This window comes from Schistocerca gregaria, chromosome 7 (genome assembly GCF_023897955.1).
Source record: "Schistocerca gregaria isolate iqSchGreg1 chromosome 7, iqSchGreg1.2, whole genome shotgun sequence".
NCBI lineage: Eukaryota > Metazoa > Arthropoda > Insecta > Orthoptera > Acrididae > Schistocerca > Schistocerca gregaria.
In genome coordinates, this window is record NC_064926.1 from 480,968,913 (window position 1) to 480,986,385 (window position 17,473).

General features: G+C 42.5%; 1 protein-coding gene across 1 annotated transcript in view; it reads left to right on the forward strand.

The window, feature by feature from the left end:
* Positions 1–17,473, forward strand: part of LOC126282443 (uncharacterized) — a 148,317-nt gene that overhangs the window by 89,451 nt on the left and 41,393 nt on the right. Inside the window, exons 5-6 of the mRNA XM_049982098.1 lie at positions 998–1,277; positions 15,301–15,409. Coding sequence (XP_049838055.1) covers positions 998–1,277; positions 15,301–15,321 — 301 coding nt within the window. The 3' untranslated portion in view covers positions 15,322–15,409. The remainder of the gene's footprint in view (positions 1–997; positions 1,278–15,300; positions 15,410–17,473) is intronic.

The window sequence follows — 17,473 nt, forward strand, 5'->3', positions numbered from 1 at the left end:
CTCTCTCACATATGACTTACCCCACTGTAAGGCACTGTCTGTAACTCTGTATTTTGCATTTTATATAATAATAGTGAGTGGTTCACCCCGTTGAATGCTTTGGATAAGTCACAGAACTTCATGCAGCTTTTTGTGATTTATCTAAGGTGGAACTAATACGTAAATTGTGCTTCTACCTTTTTTGAAGCCAAATTGATTTTTTGAGATTATATTAAATTTGTGATAAAAATTTTGAATCTGGATTGCAACGATCATTTCACATATTTTAGAAAACAAAGGAAGAAGGGAAATTGGATGGTGACTTCCCATACCTTCTTTAGAGCCTTTTTTAAACAATGGTTTCACTTCTGTATATTTTAGAACATCTGGAAAGTAGCCTTCTTCAAGTGATTTATTAATTATTTCAGACAGTGGGTGTGCTATTATATTTGAAGCTGCTTTGGCTTTTTATTTTTTAGGCTTAATAAAGTTTTTCTACATCTTTTACTGTTACTTTGTCAGATTGTGAATGAGTCACAGGACAGCCTCAGTTCACAAGCAGTTTCAAAGTTGTGTGTTGTGCATACGTAATAGCTGTCTTTAATTGCTGCCAACCGAAGTGTGTATGATTAAGAAAGAAAGTAGGTTATGTTTGTTTCCAAAATGGTAGAAGATCAGGTGCATGGAACTATAGGTCAGTTTCACTTATGTCCATTGTTTGGAGGATCTTAGAGTGTATTCTAAGCTTCTTGCAAAACACAGTACAGATTCATGAAAAACCTACTAGTATGAAACTCAGCTTGTTTTATTTATATATGACATCTTTATTCACCCACAAAGTAATGAGTACTGTTGACAGGAAATCTCAAATTGATTCTGTATTTCTAGATTTTTTTTTTTTAACACCATACGACAAAAGTGATTCGAAAAGATATAGGTGAAAGAGAATAATAAGATTTGAAACAACATGAACCTCAGCTATGCAGTACTAATATTTTTAATGTATGCACATTTACAGGTATGACACGACGGGCGTGCTATCACCAGCAGCACGTGGTCAGCAGAATGGTGAACCTACTCCGGCAGTGAGACGCGGCATGGAACTTCCACCGCACCCTGCAGTGCGCTACGACACTACCAGCATTCTCAGTCCCGCAGGTGCTGGCGCTCCGGCCCCTCGCACACTGTTACAGCCTACGCCACCTGTTCGCTACGACACGACGGGGGCCCTATCTGCTGCTGCACGTTGCCCACCTGTCCGCTATGACACCACCGGCGCCCTCTCCAGGGCTTCACGGGTACATTGTAGTCCACTGTGATCCCAAGTTGAGATGAGCTACTGACTCTACTAGCTATATTATAGTTACACAATACCCTCTATAACTTTAATTGTTATCCTTTGCACATTTCAACACATCAATTTTGGCATTGTAAAAATGATGCAGGATTCTCTGTCATGACCAAGCAGTGTTTAACCATGTTTTATAGGTCACAAGCAATGAAGTGGAGAAACATATCATCAGTTGTCAGTCAAGGATCATTAGTAGAGCCCCTGTTATTATTCAGTATACATATATGAGACATCTTCTTTGTTCTCCTGAAATTGCCATTTTTCTTCAATTGAGTCTGAGTGCTAAACCATAACATCTAAAAGTCTCTAACTACTGTAACAGTGAAGATCTGCAAGTTGTTTGTGAATGGGACACTGAAATAATACCCAAGATGGACTTCGTCAAATCACACATGATTCTTAAAGTCTTGAGAGGCTCCATCTCGTGCTGGCATGTAGTCCATCTGTAAATAATCCTAAACAAAATATTTTTTGCCCCTAGGAGTTCTTGTGTAGTACTGCATGATCAATTAATCTTGACTGAAAATGTGTGCTGAACAGTAAGCCATGAAACACTTCTGACTGCATCAGTACTGTACTCCAGTATTTCATTTGATGGTGTGTGCTGAATATTAAACTCTAAAACAGATGTGCCTGCACCAGTATTGTACTCTGTCATCTTATTCAACAATGTTTAGTGAATGATAAGCTCCAAAACACTTGTGCCCGCACTAGTATTGTACTCTGTTGTCAGACCTGCAGCAGTTCGCCGGCTATCCAGCTTTATGGAGCAGACAAACCTCTGACGTCCATGTATTGTTATGAGGTGTGGACATCCAACACATTATTGCCTAATCGTGGCTTCATTGTCATTCATTTACTTCCCAGTGATGCTCATGACAGCAGCACATAAACAGCTAACCAACTTCAGCATTTCTGAGATTCTTGTCCTGGCTGCTGGGTCATAACTGTCTGCTGTTTTGTCAAAGAAACTGATGTCAGCAGATTTCCTGATTTGGGCACGTTATCATCACTAGAGTAATTTCCCATTTGTCTCTTAAGCTTATATACTTTACTTGGCATGTCACATGTCCAGGTAGAATTCTATCGCACAATGCACAGTCACAGTTTTTGGACTTATTATTGTGTTTCACTGTTATCATTGTTATATCCATTACTGTTTACATTATGTGAACTGATATTTATAGACTATTGAAGATATGTTTCAAATATACTGAGAAGTTTTAGTATTCATCAAAACAAAATCAGTAAGTCCAGTAAACGTGGGCCTAGAGAGACACAGTCTCTGAGATATGAACACTTACATTGCTCATGTGTCCACCATGACACCACCGGCGCATTCACCAGGGCTTCACAGGTATTGGCATTGTAAAAACGATGTAAGATTCTCTGTCATATAGCATCAGGTGTCACTCAAGAATCAGTAGTAGGGCTCCTGTTATTCATTGTACATAAATGACATATCCTCTCTGTTCTCCCCCAGGAATTACCATTTTTCTTCAGTTGTGTCTGAGTGCCAAACCATATAATCTAAAAGTCACTAACTGCTCTAATAATGAAGATCTGCAAGTTGTTTATGAATGGGCCACTAAAGTACACAGAGAGCCAAAGATACTGGTACATCTGCCTAATATCGTGTAGGGTTCCCACGAGCATGCAGAAGTGCTGCAGAACAACGTGGTAGGGACTTGACCAATGTCTGAAGTAGTGCTGGAGAGAACTGACACCGTGAATACTGCAGGGATGTCCATATACCCATAAGAATACGAGTGGGTGGAGAGCTCTTCTGAACAGCAAGTTGCAAGGCATCCCAGATATGCTCAATAATGTTCATGTCTGGAGAGTTTGGTGGCCAGCAGAAGTGTTTAAACTCAGAAGAGTGTTCCTGGAGCCACTCTGTAGCAATCTGGGCATATGGAGTGTCATATTGTCCTGCTGGAATTGCCTAAGTCTGTCGGAATTCACAATGGACATGAATGGATGCAGGTGATCAGACAGGGTGCTTATGTGTGTGTCACCTATCAAGAGTCATATCTAGACATATCAGGGGTCCCAACTGCACATGCCCACACCATTACAGAGCCTCCACCAGCTTGAACAGTCCCCTGTTGACATTCAGGGTCCATAGATTCATGCAATTGTCTCCATACCTGTACAAATCCAACTGCTCAATACAGGGTGTTACAAAAAGGTATGGCCAAACTTTCAGGAAACATTCCTCACACACAAATAAAGAAAATATGTTATGTGGACATGTGTCCAGAAATGCTTAATTTCCATGTTAGAGCTCATTTTAGTTTCGTCAGTATGTACTGTACTTCCTCGATTCACCGCCAGTTGGCCCAATTGAAAGAAGGTAATGTTGATTTTGGTGTTTGTGTTGACATGCGACACATTGCTCTACAATACTAGCATCAAGCACATCAGTACGTAGCATCAACAGGTTAGTGTTCATCATGAACGTGGTTTTGCAGTCAGTGCAATGTTTACAAATGCGGAGCTGGCAGATGCCCATTTGATGTATGGATTAGCACGGGGCAATAGCCATGGCGTGGTACATTTGTATCAAGACAGATTTCCAGAATGAAGGTGTCCCGACAGGAAGACGTTCAAAAGAATTGATCGGCGTCTTAGGGAACACGGAACATTCCAGCCTATGACTCATGACTGGGGAAGACCTAGAACGACGAGGACACCTGCAATGGACGAGGCAATTCTTCGTGCAGTTGATGATAACCCTAATGTCAGCGTCAGAGAAGTTGCTGCTGTATATAGTAACATTGACCACGTCACTGTATGGAGAGTGCTATGGGAGAACCAGTTGTTTCCGTACCATGTACAGTGTGTGCAGGCACTATCAGCAGCTGATTGGCCTCCACGGGTACACTTCTGCGAATGGTTCATCCAACAATGTGTCAATCCTCATTTCAGTGCAAATGTTCTCTTTACGAATGAGGCTTCATTCCAACGTGATCAAATTGTAAATTTTCACAATCAACATGTGTGGGCTGACGAGAATCCGCACACAATTGTGCAATCACGTCATCAACACAGATTTTCCTTGAATGTTTGGGCAGGCATTGTTGGTGATGTCTTGATTGGGCCCCATGTTCTTCCACCTACGCTCAATAGAGCACATTATCATGATTTCATACGGGATACTCTACCTGTGCTGCTAGAACATGTGCCTTTACAAGTATGACACAACACGTGGTTCATGCACAATGGAGCTCCTGCACATTTCAGTCTAAGTGTTCGTACGCTTCTCAGAAACAGATTCAGTGACCGATGGATTGGTAGAGGCGGACCAATTCCATGGCCTCCATGCTCACCTGACCTCAACCTTCTTCACTTTCATTTATGGGAGCATTTGAAAGCTCTTGTCTACGCAACCCCGGTACCAAATGTAGAGACTCTTCGTGCTCGTATTGTGGACGGCTGTGATACAATACGCCATTCTCCAGGGCTGCATCTGTGCATAAGAGATTCCATGCGACGGAGGGTGGATGCATGTATCCTCGCTAACGGAGGACATTTTGAACATTTCCTGTAACAAAGTGTTTGAAGTCACCCTGGTACGTTCTGTTGCTGTGTGTTTCCATTCCATGATTAATGTGTTTGAAGAGAAGTAATAAAATGAGCTCTAACATGGAAAAGTAAGCATTTCCGGACACATGTCCACATAACATATTTTCTTTTTTTGTGTGTGACGAATGTTTCCTGAAAGTTTGGCCGTACCTTTTTGTAACACCCTGTATAATTTGAAATAAGACTCGTCTGAACAGGCAACATATTTCCAGTCATCAACAGTGGAATGCCAGTGTTGACAGGCCCAGGTGAGGTGTAAAGCTTTGTGTTGTGCAGTCATCAAGAGTACATGAGTGGGTCTTCAGCTGTGAAAGCCAGTATCAATGCCATTTTGTTGAATGGTTTTCACACTGACACTCGTTGATGGCCCAGCAGTGAAATCTGCAGCAATTCGCAGAAGGATTGAACTTCTCTCACATTGAACAATTCTCTTCAGTCATCTTTGTCCCATTTCCTGCAGGATCTTTATCCAGCCACAACGATTTCGAAAATTTGATGTTTTATCAGATTCCTGATAGTGACGGTACACTCATGAAATGGTCGTACAGGAAAATCCCCACTTCATTGTTACCTTGGTGATGCTGTGTCCCATCACCCATGCACTGATTATAACACCACATTCAAACTCACATAAATGTTGATAACCTGCCATTGTAACAGAAGTAACCAGTCTGACAACTGCACCAGACACTTGTTGCCTTATATAGGCATTGGCGACCACAGTGCTGTATTCTGCCTGTTTACATAACTTCTGTATTTGAATATGCATGCCTATACCAATTTCTTTGGTGCTTCAGTGTAGTACCAAGTGGATTTCATTGAATCGCATGCAATCCTTAAATCATGAGAAGCTCCATCTCATGGTAGCATGTAGTCCATCTTGATATAATGCTTAATAAAATATTTTTTGTCCCTAAGAGTTTTTGTGTAATACTGGACAAACCCTTAAACTTTACCAAAAATACTGTATTGGCAAGCAAGAAAGTATGTGCATTGCTTCATATCTTATAAAAATACATAAAGCTTTCCTCCAGATATGTAAAAAGAACAATATTTTGAAACCTACTGTTGCCTGTGTTTGACTACTGTGATGTCCTTCAGTAAAGTTGAAAAATTGACGAGTCCAACACTTTTCATTCACTCTAAATTCCTGTGTGAGACACATACTTGCTGCAGCAGTTATGATCATCTTACCTTTCCCCACACACAGCTATCTTAGTTACACACTATTTGAAATACTGTTATTGCTCCACCATGTCCTCAGTAATCATAGCTCTAATATCTGTTCTCAGATTTAGCATTCCTACATGAAAAACACTAACAAGACACTCAGTTCTTACGGTCTAAATTTTTTTAGTTCCCAGTCATACCGAAAGTGTTTACACCAAGTCACAACTGCTTATGTTGTAAGATCTAAGGAAGCTGAGCCAATGTAAGAGAACACTTAAAGGCTCTTATCTCACCTGTCTGAAACACGTAATAAACAAATAAATAATCAATCTATTACTTGTTTGTGAAAAAAATGTTCCTCGATTGATCTGCTCTTGAATGAACAAAGTGGGTGAGGTGATACAGTGATGAAGTAAGTGGTCTGATACTCTTTAAGAGCAAGGTTCAAATCCAAATAAGATATTCTGTGGTTTACATGAACATTGGGATGATTCCAAAAGAACCATAATCTGTTTCCTTCCTCTATCTGAGAAGTTTCGTTTTATATTCCTGTTCTGGGATTTTTCTTGACACCCGTCTCACTATGTTATTGAACGGGCGCTGAAGACCTTGCTGTTGTGCACCCAAAACCCCTGTACTACTACTACTACTACTACTGCTACTGAGAAGTGCTCCTCGTCTAATAATTCTGACATTACATTAAACTCTGTCCCTCTTTTCTTGGAGTGTGCATGGTGGTGTGCCCATCACAAGCACAATTTAGTGACAGTCAATTAGTTGTAAGCCTGTAAAATGTTGCCTTGCATACATCCTGTTTTCTTAAATTCTTGTGTCCCAGCCACTGAGACGTTATCCCATTCAGGTGTCTACATACAGTAAAGGTAAGTTGATCCTTTTCATCCAAGCACATAATAATGAATATTAGTCATTAGCAACTTTCTGTTCTGTAATATTGTAAATGAGTGAGAAATATGTCAGCATGGTCTAACAGGACCATACGTGAGTGCACACAAATGAGGGCAATGCAAACAGTCACAGATTTGTTTGCTGTGAGTACTCTGTAATGGAAAGGGCAGTGATGTTGGGGTGGACAGTGCATCGGCTGGCCCAGGAGTGGAGGTGTGGGGAGGGGTGCGGCATGTGAGCATGCCTGCGCCTAATGCAGATCGAGTCGTCCGAGGAGATGAACACATGAACTCTTGATGGATCGCACTCTCGGGGAGAGGGACAGGCTATGTACTATCTTGACATCTAGTTCCTCATTGAGTGTCGAGTCTGCAGGGTCTGTAAGGAGAATGAGCATACGGTCATCGTTAGTGACAATGAACAAATTTCTGATGCGGTTAGGTGGTACATTGCAGTGCAAGTTGAAAGTCGGGGAGCAAGTCTCTCCAGTAAATGAAACATCATCAAAACCTGTGCATGGGGTTGATGACGACATGCTTGGGAAACCCTTACCATGGGATGAGCTAACTCATTATTGGGCTAGGTAATGGGAAATTCATCTGGATGGTCCAACTGGGATGGCAGAGGGGCGTCGGAGTCCACGAAATCAGGCTTGAGCCTGTGTAGCGAAACGGTCTGCGGGTGATCAACCTCAATGTCGAAGGCCATCTCACCCCTCCGGAGTACTTCAAAGGGGCTGAGATATGGGAGTTTCAGGAGTTGTCTAACAGAATCGTCCCTGAGCATAACATGGGAGCAGCATAACATGGGCGCATGTGTTGCGTGCAGTTGGCACGTAAGTGTCTGGCAGGGAATGACCGACAGGCGGGTGTAGCCATGTGTGTCTAAAGTGGGTGCGCATTCTACTAATAAAGTTTGGGGAGGTTGGGAAATCCTTGGGTGCTTGAAGCAGGATAAGTTATCCAGGTAGAACCGGGTTCTCACCGAAAACGAATTCAGAGATGTTTAAAGGTCAAACGAAGACTGAGTAACATCCAAGGAAGTGCCTCTGACCAGAGGCAGTCATGGCACCTGAGTGCTGTTTTAAGGGTTTGGTGCCATCGTTCCACTAAACTGTTGCTTTGCAGGTGGTAGGCTGTTGTATGAATTTTTCTGATACTGCAAAGGTTACATAGAATCGTGAAAAGTGCAGACTCAAGCTGTCAACCTGGTTGGTGGTGACAGTGGACAGCAACTGAACCTAGCGATCCATGGTGAGACGAATCCCTTGGCCACAGCTTCTGCTGTGATGTTGGGTTAAGGAACAGCTTCCACCCAATGAGACATGCAGTCGATTGTGGAGAGGATATATCTGTGGCCCTCTGACGGTGGGAGAGGGCTGATAAGGTTGATGTGTACATGACAAAAATGTCCTTGCAGAATGTCAAACTTGCCAAGGGGGGAGAGGTGTGGCATCCGATTTTGTTGCGTGGGTAAGAAATGCAGCTGTGTGCCCATGTTTGACAGTCCTGCTTAACATTTTTCCAATCAAAATGCTTGGTGATGAGGCATGTAGTGGCGCGGATGCCAGGGTGTGCGAGGATATGCAAGGCTTGTCGGTGCTGTGTGGGAGGGAGTAATGGCCGCAGAGTGCTGGTAGAAGAGTCGCACCACACTTCGTCTGGAACATCGCGGAACTTGGCTATGGTAAACACAAGCGATGTCTGAGGATCCATGAAGAGGGCTTTAGATTCCTCGTCAGAGGCCTGGAGAGCAGCAAGGTTGGATAAATTGACGGTGATTGAGGCAGTATTGATCCACGAAAAGAAATCAGCGGGAATGTTTTCCGTGCCTTTGATGTAGCGTACATCCATAGTAAATTGAGAGATCAGGTCAAAGTGGCGGAAACACCGAGGGGGTGGGTGCTCGGTAGGGTTGCAGAAGGCGTCCGCTAGTGGTTTGTGGTCAGTAAGGATGAAGAAAGAACGACCCTTAATGTCAGGGCGAAATTGTTTGACAGCTTCATAGACCTCCAGAAGTTCTCTGTCAAAAGTGGAATATTTCTTCTGTGCTGTAGACAGTGTTTTAAAGAAGAAATGAAGGGGTGAAACCTTGTCGCCTTTGTGTTGCTGTAATACTGCCCCGACTGCAATGTCACTGGCGTCCGTAGTGGTGAGCAACTCAGCAAACGGATCGGGATGGGTGAGTATGACGGCGTGAGCTAACACTGTCTTTAGAGCCCTGAAGGCCTCTAGCATAGGTTCAGTCCAACGGACTGGCTTAAGGCAACGGACTGGCTTAAGGCCTGAAGTCTGTTTGCTGGACAGCAAGTCTGTCAGCGGAGCTTGCAAGGCAGAGGCAGAAGGTAGATGTCAGCGGTAGTAATTTATAGTACCCAGGAAGCATCGGAGTTCTTTGTATGCAGCCGGGGGTGGCAATGACGTGATAGCCTGCAAGCGGGATTTGGGAGGCTGTATTCCATCTGCGGAGATGGTGTAACCCAAAAATGTCACAGAAGACTGGCGCAATTGGAATTTATCTTTGTTGACCTCGACACCGTTGGAGTTCAAGGTCTGGAGGACCTGGGATAAATTATTTTCGTGGGCCTCAGTTGACTTGCTGAAAATGAGGATGTCATCCAGGTATGCAAAGCAGCACTCGAACTGTCATAAGATTGAGTCAATGAAATATTGCCACATATGTGCCACATTCTTTAAGCCAAATGGCATGAAGTTGTATTGGAACAAACCGAGTGGTGTGATGATAGTGGTCTTTAGTATGTCTTCCAGGGCTACGGGAATCTGGTGATAGGCATGTTTAGAGTCAATCACACTGAAGATTGTGGTGCCCAAAAACATACAGGTGAGATCGTTTGTGTTCGGCACTGGGTAATTGTCTGTGACGGTACAAGCATTTAAGCCTTTGTAATCACCACACATTGGTGACGAGGTGAATTGTTGAAGACCAATTGCTGTCTGATGACTGTAGAATGCCTGCCTCCAGAAGTTCGTTAATTTGCTGCCGGGCCGCGCTCAACTCAGTAGGGTTGGGGCATCTAACCTTATGCCTAATAGGAGGGCCAGCAGTGGTAATTATCTTGTGTGACATTCTGTCAGTGATGGAAGAAACTGAGAACTGCACACGAGACTGGGTAACATCCTGACGTGAAGTTTTGGGACGAGTGGGGTGCGATGAGGCATAGCCATTAGTGCTAGTGGGAAAAGGCAGCACAAAAGTCACATGTCTATTATGTGAGTGTGGCATGCGCTTGTTTGGAGAGGTCGGCTGCACACGCAGCATAGAGCGGATCATGGCACGCAGCGACTGTCTGTTGTTAGCTATGCCTTGAGTAACCGGTGAGGGCGAGAGAGGCATTGGCGTCGTGTGGGGAATGGCGATGGCCGCCGAATCACGTGGTTGGTGGGTGAGAGAGGGAGAATGTTACCAACATGCAGGGCGGCTGCCTGCGTGGTGGGCATGTTCGCATTGTGCACGTGACTGGCATTAGAAGCACTGTTTGAAACACATGGCACTGCATGTAGTGGGCGTGTAGCAGGTGCAGGTATCACTGAACGTGAAGCATCACAAGCAATGAATTTTTTTGAACTAACCTGGTGAGTGTCCATGCTGGTGTCTGCTGATGAAGGTTGATCAGGTGAAGGAATTGTGGATTGAAATTGCATCAGTGAGGTATGGGACATGGTGAGCTCATTGAAAGTGTGAGCAATGCGTTGTTTCAACTCGTTGTTTTGCCGACGGAGGTGTGCCGCTGTGTCGTACACTGACAGTAGATTAGTGATGCGGATCACAATTTTGTTCATGAGGATGGAGCACTCGTGAACTAAACCACATGTTGCGATGGAAACGGAATGACGAGCACAAGTGCCTGAGCATGGTATGTGAGTGTCAGGTTGGTTTAGCACTGAACCTTGGACTATGTTCGGCGAGAGTTTGTAATGGGACAAGAAATCCATACTGAGAATTGGTTCATCAACGTTGGCGATGTAAAACGTCCACGGGAAATGTAGAGAAGGAGATAGATGTACCATAACTTTAGCAGAGCCGACAGTTTGTAATGTTGATTCGTTCACAGTGTGTAGAAACTACTTCATCGGTGAAAAAACGGGAGGAGCCAATGATGTAGGTATGATAGACATGTCAGCGCCTGTGTCGACTAGGAAAACAAGCCGCGACGAAATGTTGGTCACGTATAAATGACCACTCAGCTGAGAGGATGAGTGGATGGAGTGCAATGTTTGACACCTGTGAAGTTCTCCGCAGAACTCGGCATCTTTTAGATCCTGCAGTCGGCGCTTGGATGCTGGCAAAGTAATCTGCACTTCTTGGCCTCACCCTCGAAAATCTTGTGGTACCAACAATATGGATGAGCCAGATGTGGTGGTGGCAGTGATTGTGACAGCAGAGGAGGTTTGTCCTCGTTGATCTGTTCCGGAATGTAAACGGGACATACGGTGCATGTGCGGTTCTTGAGTGCTCGGAAAGAGGAGAGAATGAACAAGTACTGCCTGGTGGTGTAGATGGCATGGAGGTGAAACGAGCCCTGCCTCTGCCTGCAGACGACCGGTAAACAGGTGGCGTAGTCCCATCAGCGGTGAGAGGTGTGCTAGTTGTTTTTGTCGCAGTAGTGCATACAACCGATCTGCAATGCAAAGACAAGAGCCGATAGACGTGAAGGAGTGCAGTAGCTGGTGTATCTGCAGACCATACTGCCCACAGGGGAATGTCTGGCTTCGTGTGTTCACTCACAAGTAGCCAAAGGCAGCACCAGAGTTGTGATGGAGTGTGGTCCCCCAGGTATTCCTCGTATAGGATCTTGATTATTAATTCCTGTGGCAAGCAGGTGCGTCGGTCCAATATTGTCTTCTTGGTGAACTCGTATCTTGGCAGCAGTGGTGGCAAAAGGAGGAGGTCACAAATTAATTCTGAGTGGTCATGGAGGTGCGTGACGAGACATAGAAATTTAGAGTTGTTGTTGGTCACTTGATATAACTTGAAAAGGTGCTCCACAAGCACGAACAATAAAAAACAAGGTTGTCCTCATATAAAAGAGGTAGCTTCAACTGACAGACGGGGGGGGGGGGGGGGGGGGGGGGGGGGGGTTGGCTTCGGCATATCTTGGAAGGCCTGCTGTCCCTTAGTAGAATAGGCTGTCCTGTAACCCGGCACTACTGGCTTGGGCATGTTAGTAGCAAACACATCCTGAGCAATGGCCCTGATTAATCACAGAAGCATGATGTGGCCTGCACAGTCAGTGCCATGGGAAAGAACGAATGAGCGGCACATGAGGTAGGCCCGTAAGCTGGACCGGAAGTTAAAATCACAGTACGTAAATTGTCGACCTTGGAAATGATGTGGAAGGCCAGCGTGGCAGGTGCAGATGTTACTGCGGAAGGAGCGAGCAGGTGAATGGTCGAAATCGCCCTCCCCCCCCCCCCATGACATGAGTGAGGGGGTGGGGGGTAGGGTGGAGGTGGTTTGGTACTTGGTGTGGCAACAGCAAGAGTTTTCTGTGCACATCAGAAACACACCCCGTGTGGTAGGACCATAAATGACTGGTGAAACATGCTGGCGATCACATTGTCTTGGTACAACATTCCTGGATGGCAAACCGCCGTCGGGAGTGCTTGAACCCAAGTGGTCGAGAAACTGGACAAAAGATCTGGTGGTTGAGCCTGGTGGACTTGGTGTATAAAAATGTCCATTATTAAATTGTGAGGAAGGCAAAACTGGCATAGCTCGACAGCTATGTGCGTTTTGCACAAATGGTGCATTGCACATGGCACTACTGTAAATGACGTTGTGGCGTGTAGAGGATCAAAGGAAATGTGAGAATTTTGGTTCCTTTGAACACTACATGAGCGATTGATCGTTATGTCACTTTTCACATGTTGGCATGCACAGTCCGGCAACATGAAACCTGAGTCCATTGTTTGAGGTAAAAGCATAACACTTGGCTGTTGTAGAGCTGCAAAGTTTGAGGTTAACTTCATTGGAGATCAAAAATCACTGTCTGATATTGGCAAAACAATCATTGGCAGGGGATTGCAATGGCCTGGTAGTAGTAGCTGAGCCTCCAAATCTTCATATAAAACATTGGATGAGGCAGCCATGGCATCAAATGTAAAACCTGTTGATTCCACACAGCCGGTGCGGAAGACGTAGAAACTTAAGGGTCACCAATATGGGAAACAGGAATACTGATAACTGTATACGCAACAAACTGTTCCCATAAATGTCTATACATATATATATTTCAACACAAAGAAAGATACACGTGTACACTGTACAAGGTACAAAGGCTGACTGGAACATTAACATGGCAGCTCGTCAGAGCAGTTAGAGTTCAAAGATTATGATTTACGTGGTCAATGTGAACTATCGACGCCACACAGTTATTTTGCAGAGGAAGTTGTTTACAAAATGCTCGTGTGATCCATCCTAAAATATTGCACAAGTGTTTAGGGCCCAAACCAAATATGAGTAACAGGGGATATTGAATGTATAAAAACATGGGTATCACAAATAGTCATGGGTCTGTTTGATCAGTGAGAGAGCACAATTGGGATGGTGAAAATAACTGACTGACACACTTGCTTGAAGATAGATGAAAACTATCCTCTTAAAGCCTACTCACAATGGTTTGAGAGCCAGCCTTAAGGGAAAAATCTGGAAATATACTACAAACTACCACATATCATTCTTGCAGGGACGCCAAAGACAAGATTAAGTAGAGTGTGCACAACAGTGTTTAAGCAATCATTTGTCTCATGCCCCATACCTGAATGGCATGGGAAGAAACCGAAATTACTGGTACACAGGATGGTGCAGGTAAAACTAGCCCGGAGTACTAGACGGTTCATTGTCATACACCAATTGTCATCTATTGTTTCAAATATGTTGCTTGCATTAGCTTACTTGTTATTTCTTTATTATCTAATTATTATATGTTTATCTATTTGTATCTGCTCATGGTGGAAAATAAATCATGTATAATTGGTGAACAGTCTGTACTCAGGTCTGGTTTTCCATGCACCACCCTGTACAATGGATAGTACCTTCTATTAAGAACTTTGTAATAACTTGCAGAGTATGGATATGGATGAGATAGGTTCTGTGCATTAACCTTGCCCTCCTTTCAGCTACTGATTCATCATAATCTTACCATTTTCCTCAGTAGTAATGAAATTCACAGCATTAGCATGTACTGTGTCCAAGTTTAGTTTTTGAAAAAAAAAGAAGAAATCTCTCTCTTTGTTCATAAATCCTGAGTGATCTTCCAGCATGTGTTTATCATTGCCCTCCTTGTTTATACAAATTTTCCAAATTTGATATGCAGTTTTCATTGCACTGTGGCACATTGATACACAGTGATCTTAACCATATATGAGTGGTAAAAGAAGACAAGTAATACTTGGTTGGCAGCTGCCAGTTAATTTCCAATTATTTTATACAAGAAAATAAATTACCTAGAGTAAAGAAACTGAAGAAAAAACCTTACACTTGCTAGGACTGCTGCTTTCCCTCAGAAGTGAAAGACAGATGGAGTAGTCCAGTTTGGGTCTTGAAAGGGATCAGCTAAGTGCATTTTGTCTTCTCTCTGTTTGTCTTGGGGGCACTGACCAAGAAGCCTCTCTCCCTCCCAGATTCAGTCTGTGACATGAAAATGCATTCATACTGGAGTAAACAACCTACCTACATTAAGTAATGGATTGATTTGTCATTCAGAAGTTATATTTTGAGAAGTTAACAGTTTTTTACTGGATTTTCCACTTTTGAATCCTGAGAGGCACCCCTCTCCTTATCCTACTGGACCCAAATTTCACACAACTCGCTTTTACATGAAACGCCCCAAAAAAATTATAATAATTTTAAAAAGTGTCTTATAAAAGCCACTCTAATGCATATTGTATCCACCGAGATGCTGACAAGATAATGTCTGAACTTTTTCTGCGGGACTTCAATAAAAGTTGCCAATAGCTTAAGAAATGAGACTATCAAAGTTTTAGCTCAACTAGATAACTTTAATCTTAGCCAAATTTAGGTTAAAATTGAAAAGAATTGTGATCTTTAACAAGAAGTCATAGGTTTTCCTCCATAAAATGGATAACATTCTTCCTACAAATCTGATTTCTATCTTATTACCAGAAGGGTTACAAATAGGCTGATAAAATGCATTCAATAAAAGTCATAAATATATGTTACTTGAACTTTAATAATTGAATTTATCATTAAATCTGGTGTATCTAGATAATAATCTTGTGAGCCTAATTGTGAAAATGTACCTTTTTATTCTGTTTTGCTCTTAGGGAACCTTGGTTGCAGCATAGGTGTCATCTCATTCTATGCTGAGTCCATCATCTGCAGGCTGACTGCTGTTCATGTCACAGTATATCACAACTGGTTGTATGCCATTAGGTAAGTATGTCAAAGGCCTAGGAAGCTGAAACAAGTTATGAACTAATACAATTATTGCAGCAAAAGCGAAAATACCACTTTCTTGTAATTATCCATTTCTCCACAAAATATCTCTTTACCAGACTGGTGTTTCACACCTGATTGCCTGTTGTGACAGTTCAGATAGATGAAAGGGAATACATTTCAGCTGTCTCAAGTGGACTCAACAAATAGTAGTAAATCCATAAAAGGTGGGGCTAAAAACATTGACAGTTGGTACAGACTATCCTCCCTCATTTCCATTTGTCAACTTTGGGAACCTCCCCAAGAGATTGATTCCAATTTGATGGAATGGTCCTGCTGTAGAAGGGATTATTACTAGATGACCCAGACATAAATGTGGCTTGTGTTTCCTTCTTGGCCTGCTTTACAGTGGCTCACATAGTGTGTAAAGGATTGGTAGAGACCTGACCAGTAATACCTGCATCTGATTCTGTCTGAAGTCCTCATGAATCCCGATTGGCCAGATGTTTAAGCAGCTGTCTCAGTAGATTTAGATTGCCCATAGATGGTGAGCAACCATTTCTGCCCCACAGGACTATAGTTCATATTATGCAATGCTCAATTTTAAATTAGTAATCTCCTTTTGTTGGTTCCTCCTCCTTCAAGGCATGCATGGTTTTCAGCAGTGCTGGATCTTCCTCTGTGCAGCAGCAATATCATTTAATGGAGCAGTGCCAAAGGATTCCTTGAGTCCTGAACTCTCAGTGTCCACTTCATCAATCTACTAGACAAATCATTTAGGCTATTTAGGCTAGTCAGTCAACATAGAGGATGGCAGTCACAGTGGTGAATGATTTGCCAAATAAATATGGCCAGAGCTTGTTGATGGCCCAGACAACTGTAAGTTGTAGAGTGCTTCCTCTCTGACTTGGAGAGTACTCTGGGAGCATAAGCTATCACCTATTCAGCACTTCCTTAATTTTCATTACATTACATTACATTTTTATTGATCCTTTTGATCATTTGTTGTACAAGGTATACAATATGATATCAGACAAGTCATTGTGATTTACAGTACATGTTTTTAAATCATACAAGAATATTTACATTGATTTAGGCTTAATATTATCACAACTGAAGGTTCAGCTTCCATACATTATATTTAACCTTGGCAATAAATTTTTATGTTTTGAGATACTATAACAACATTTTTTGCAATAAATATTTATGGACAGCAGTTTTAAATTTTGAAATGTCTTTTATTGTTTTAATGTTTGTAGATAGCTTATTGTATAGTCTGTTTCCTGTTTGCAGTGGTCCATTCTGTTTTATTATTGTATGTGCATGTTAAATATGTATGTCCTGCTTTCTCCTTCTGTTATACACATGGATACTCTGGTTGGTTGACACAAGATTGTTGCTATTTTCTAAGGTTTTCCTTACAAATATGATTACTTGTAAAATGTACAGACATGGTAGTGGAAGCATATGTAGTTTCTTGAATAACGGCTTGCATGAGCTTCTTCATGGAGCATTTTCTATCGCTCTTACAATTCTCTTTTGGCATATAAAACAACTTTTGCTAGCAGATGCGTTTCCCAAAAAGATTATAACATATCACAGTAAGGATTCTGCCTGGGCAAAGTATACATTTTTTAGTGTCTCTTTCGCTGTGCAATCAGAAAGAATTTTGATAGTATAGCAAATGGTATTTAATTTATTTGTAATGTATTTTGTATGTTGGACCCATCTTAGATCTTCTTGGATCCATATCCCAAGAAATTTTGTAGAGCTTACATTTTTGAGGCTTCTAGTAAACAACTCTATGACTGGTGCTAGTGAACATTTATTTTGCACTGTGTGCATATGCATTGTAACTGTTTTTCTGTGCTTATTACTAAATTGTTACCAGAAAACCAGTCTGTAATGTGGGTGGTACAATTTTTAATCTCATGTAGAAGTTCTTCTTTGGTCCTTCCTTTTATCATCACATTTGTGTCATCTGCAAATTTTATGTAATTATGGCATGAGCTAGTTGGTTCCGAGTAATTTACAAAGAGTAGAAACAGAACTGGTTCTAGA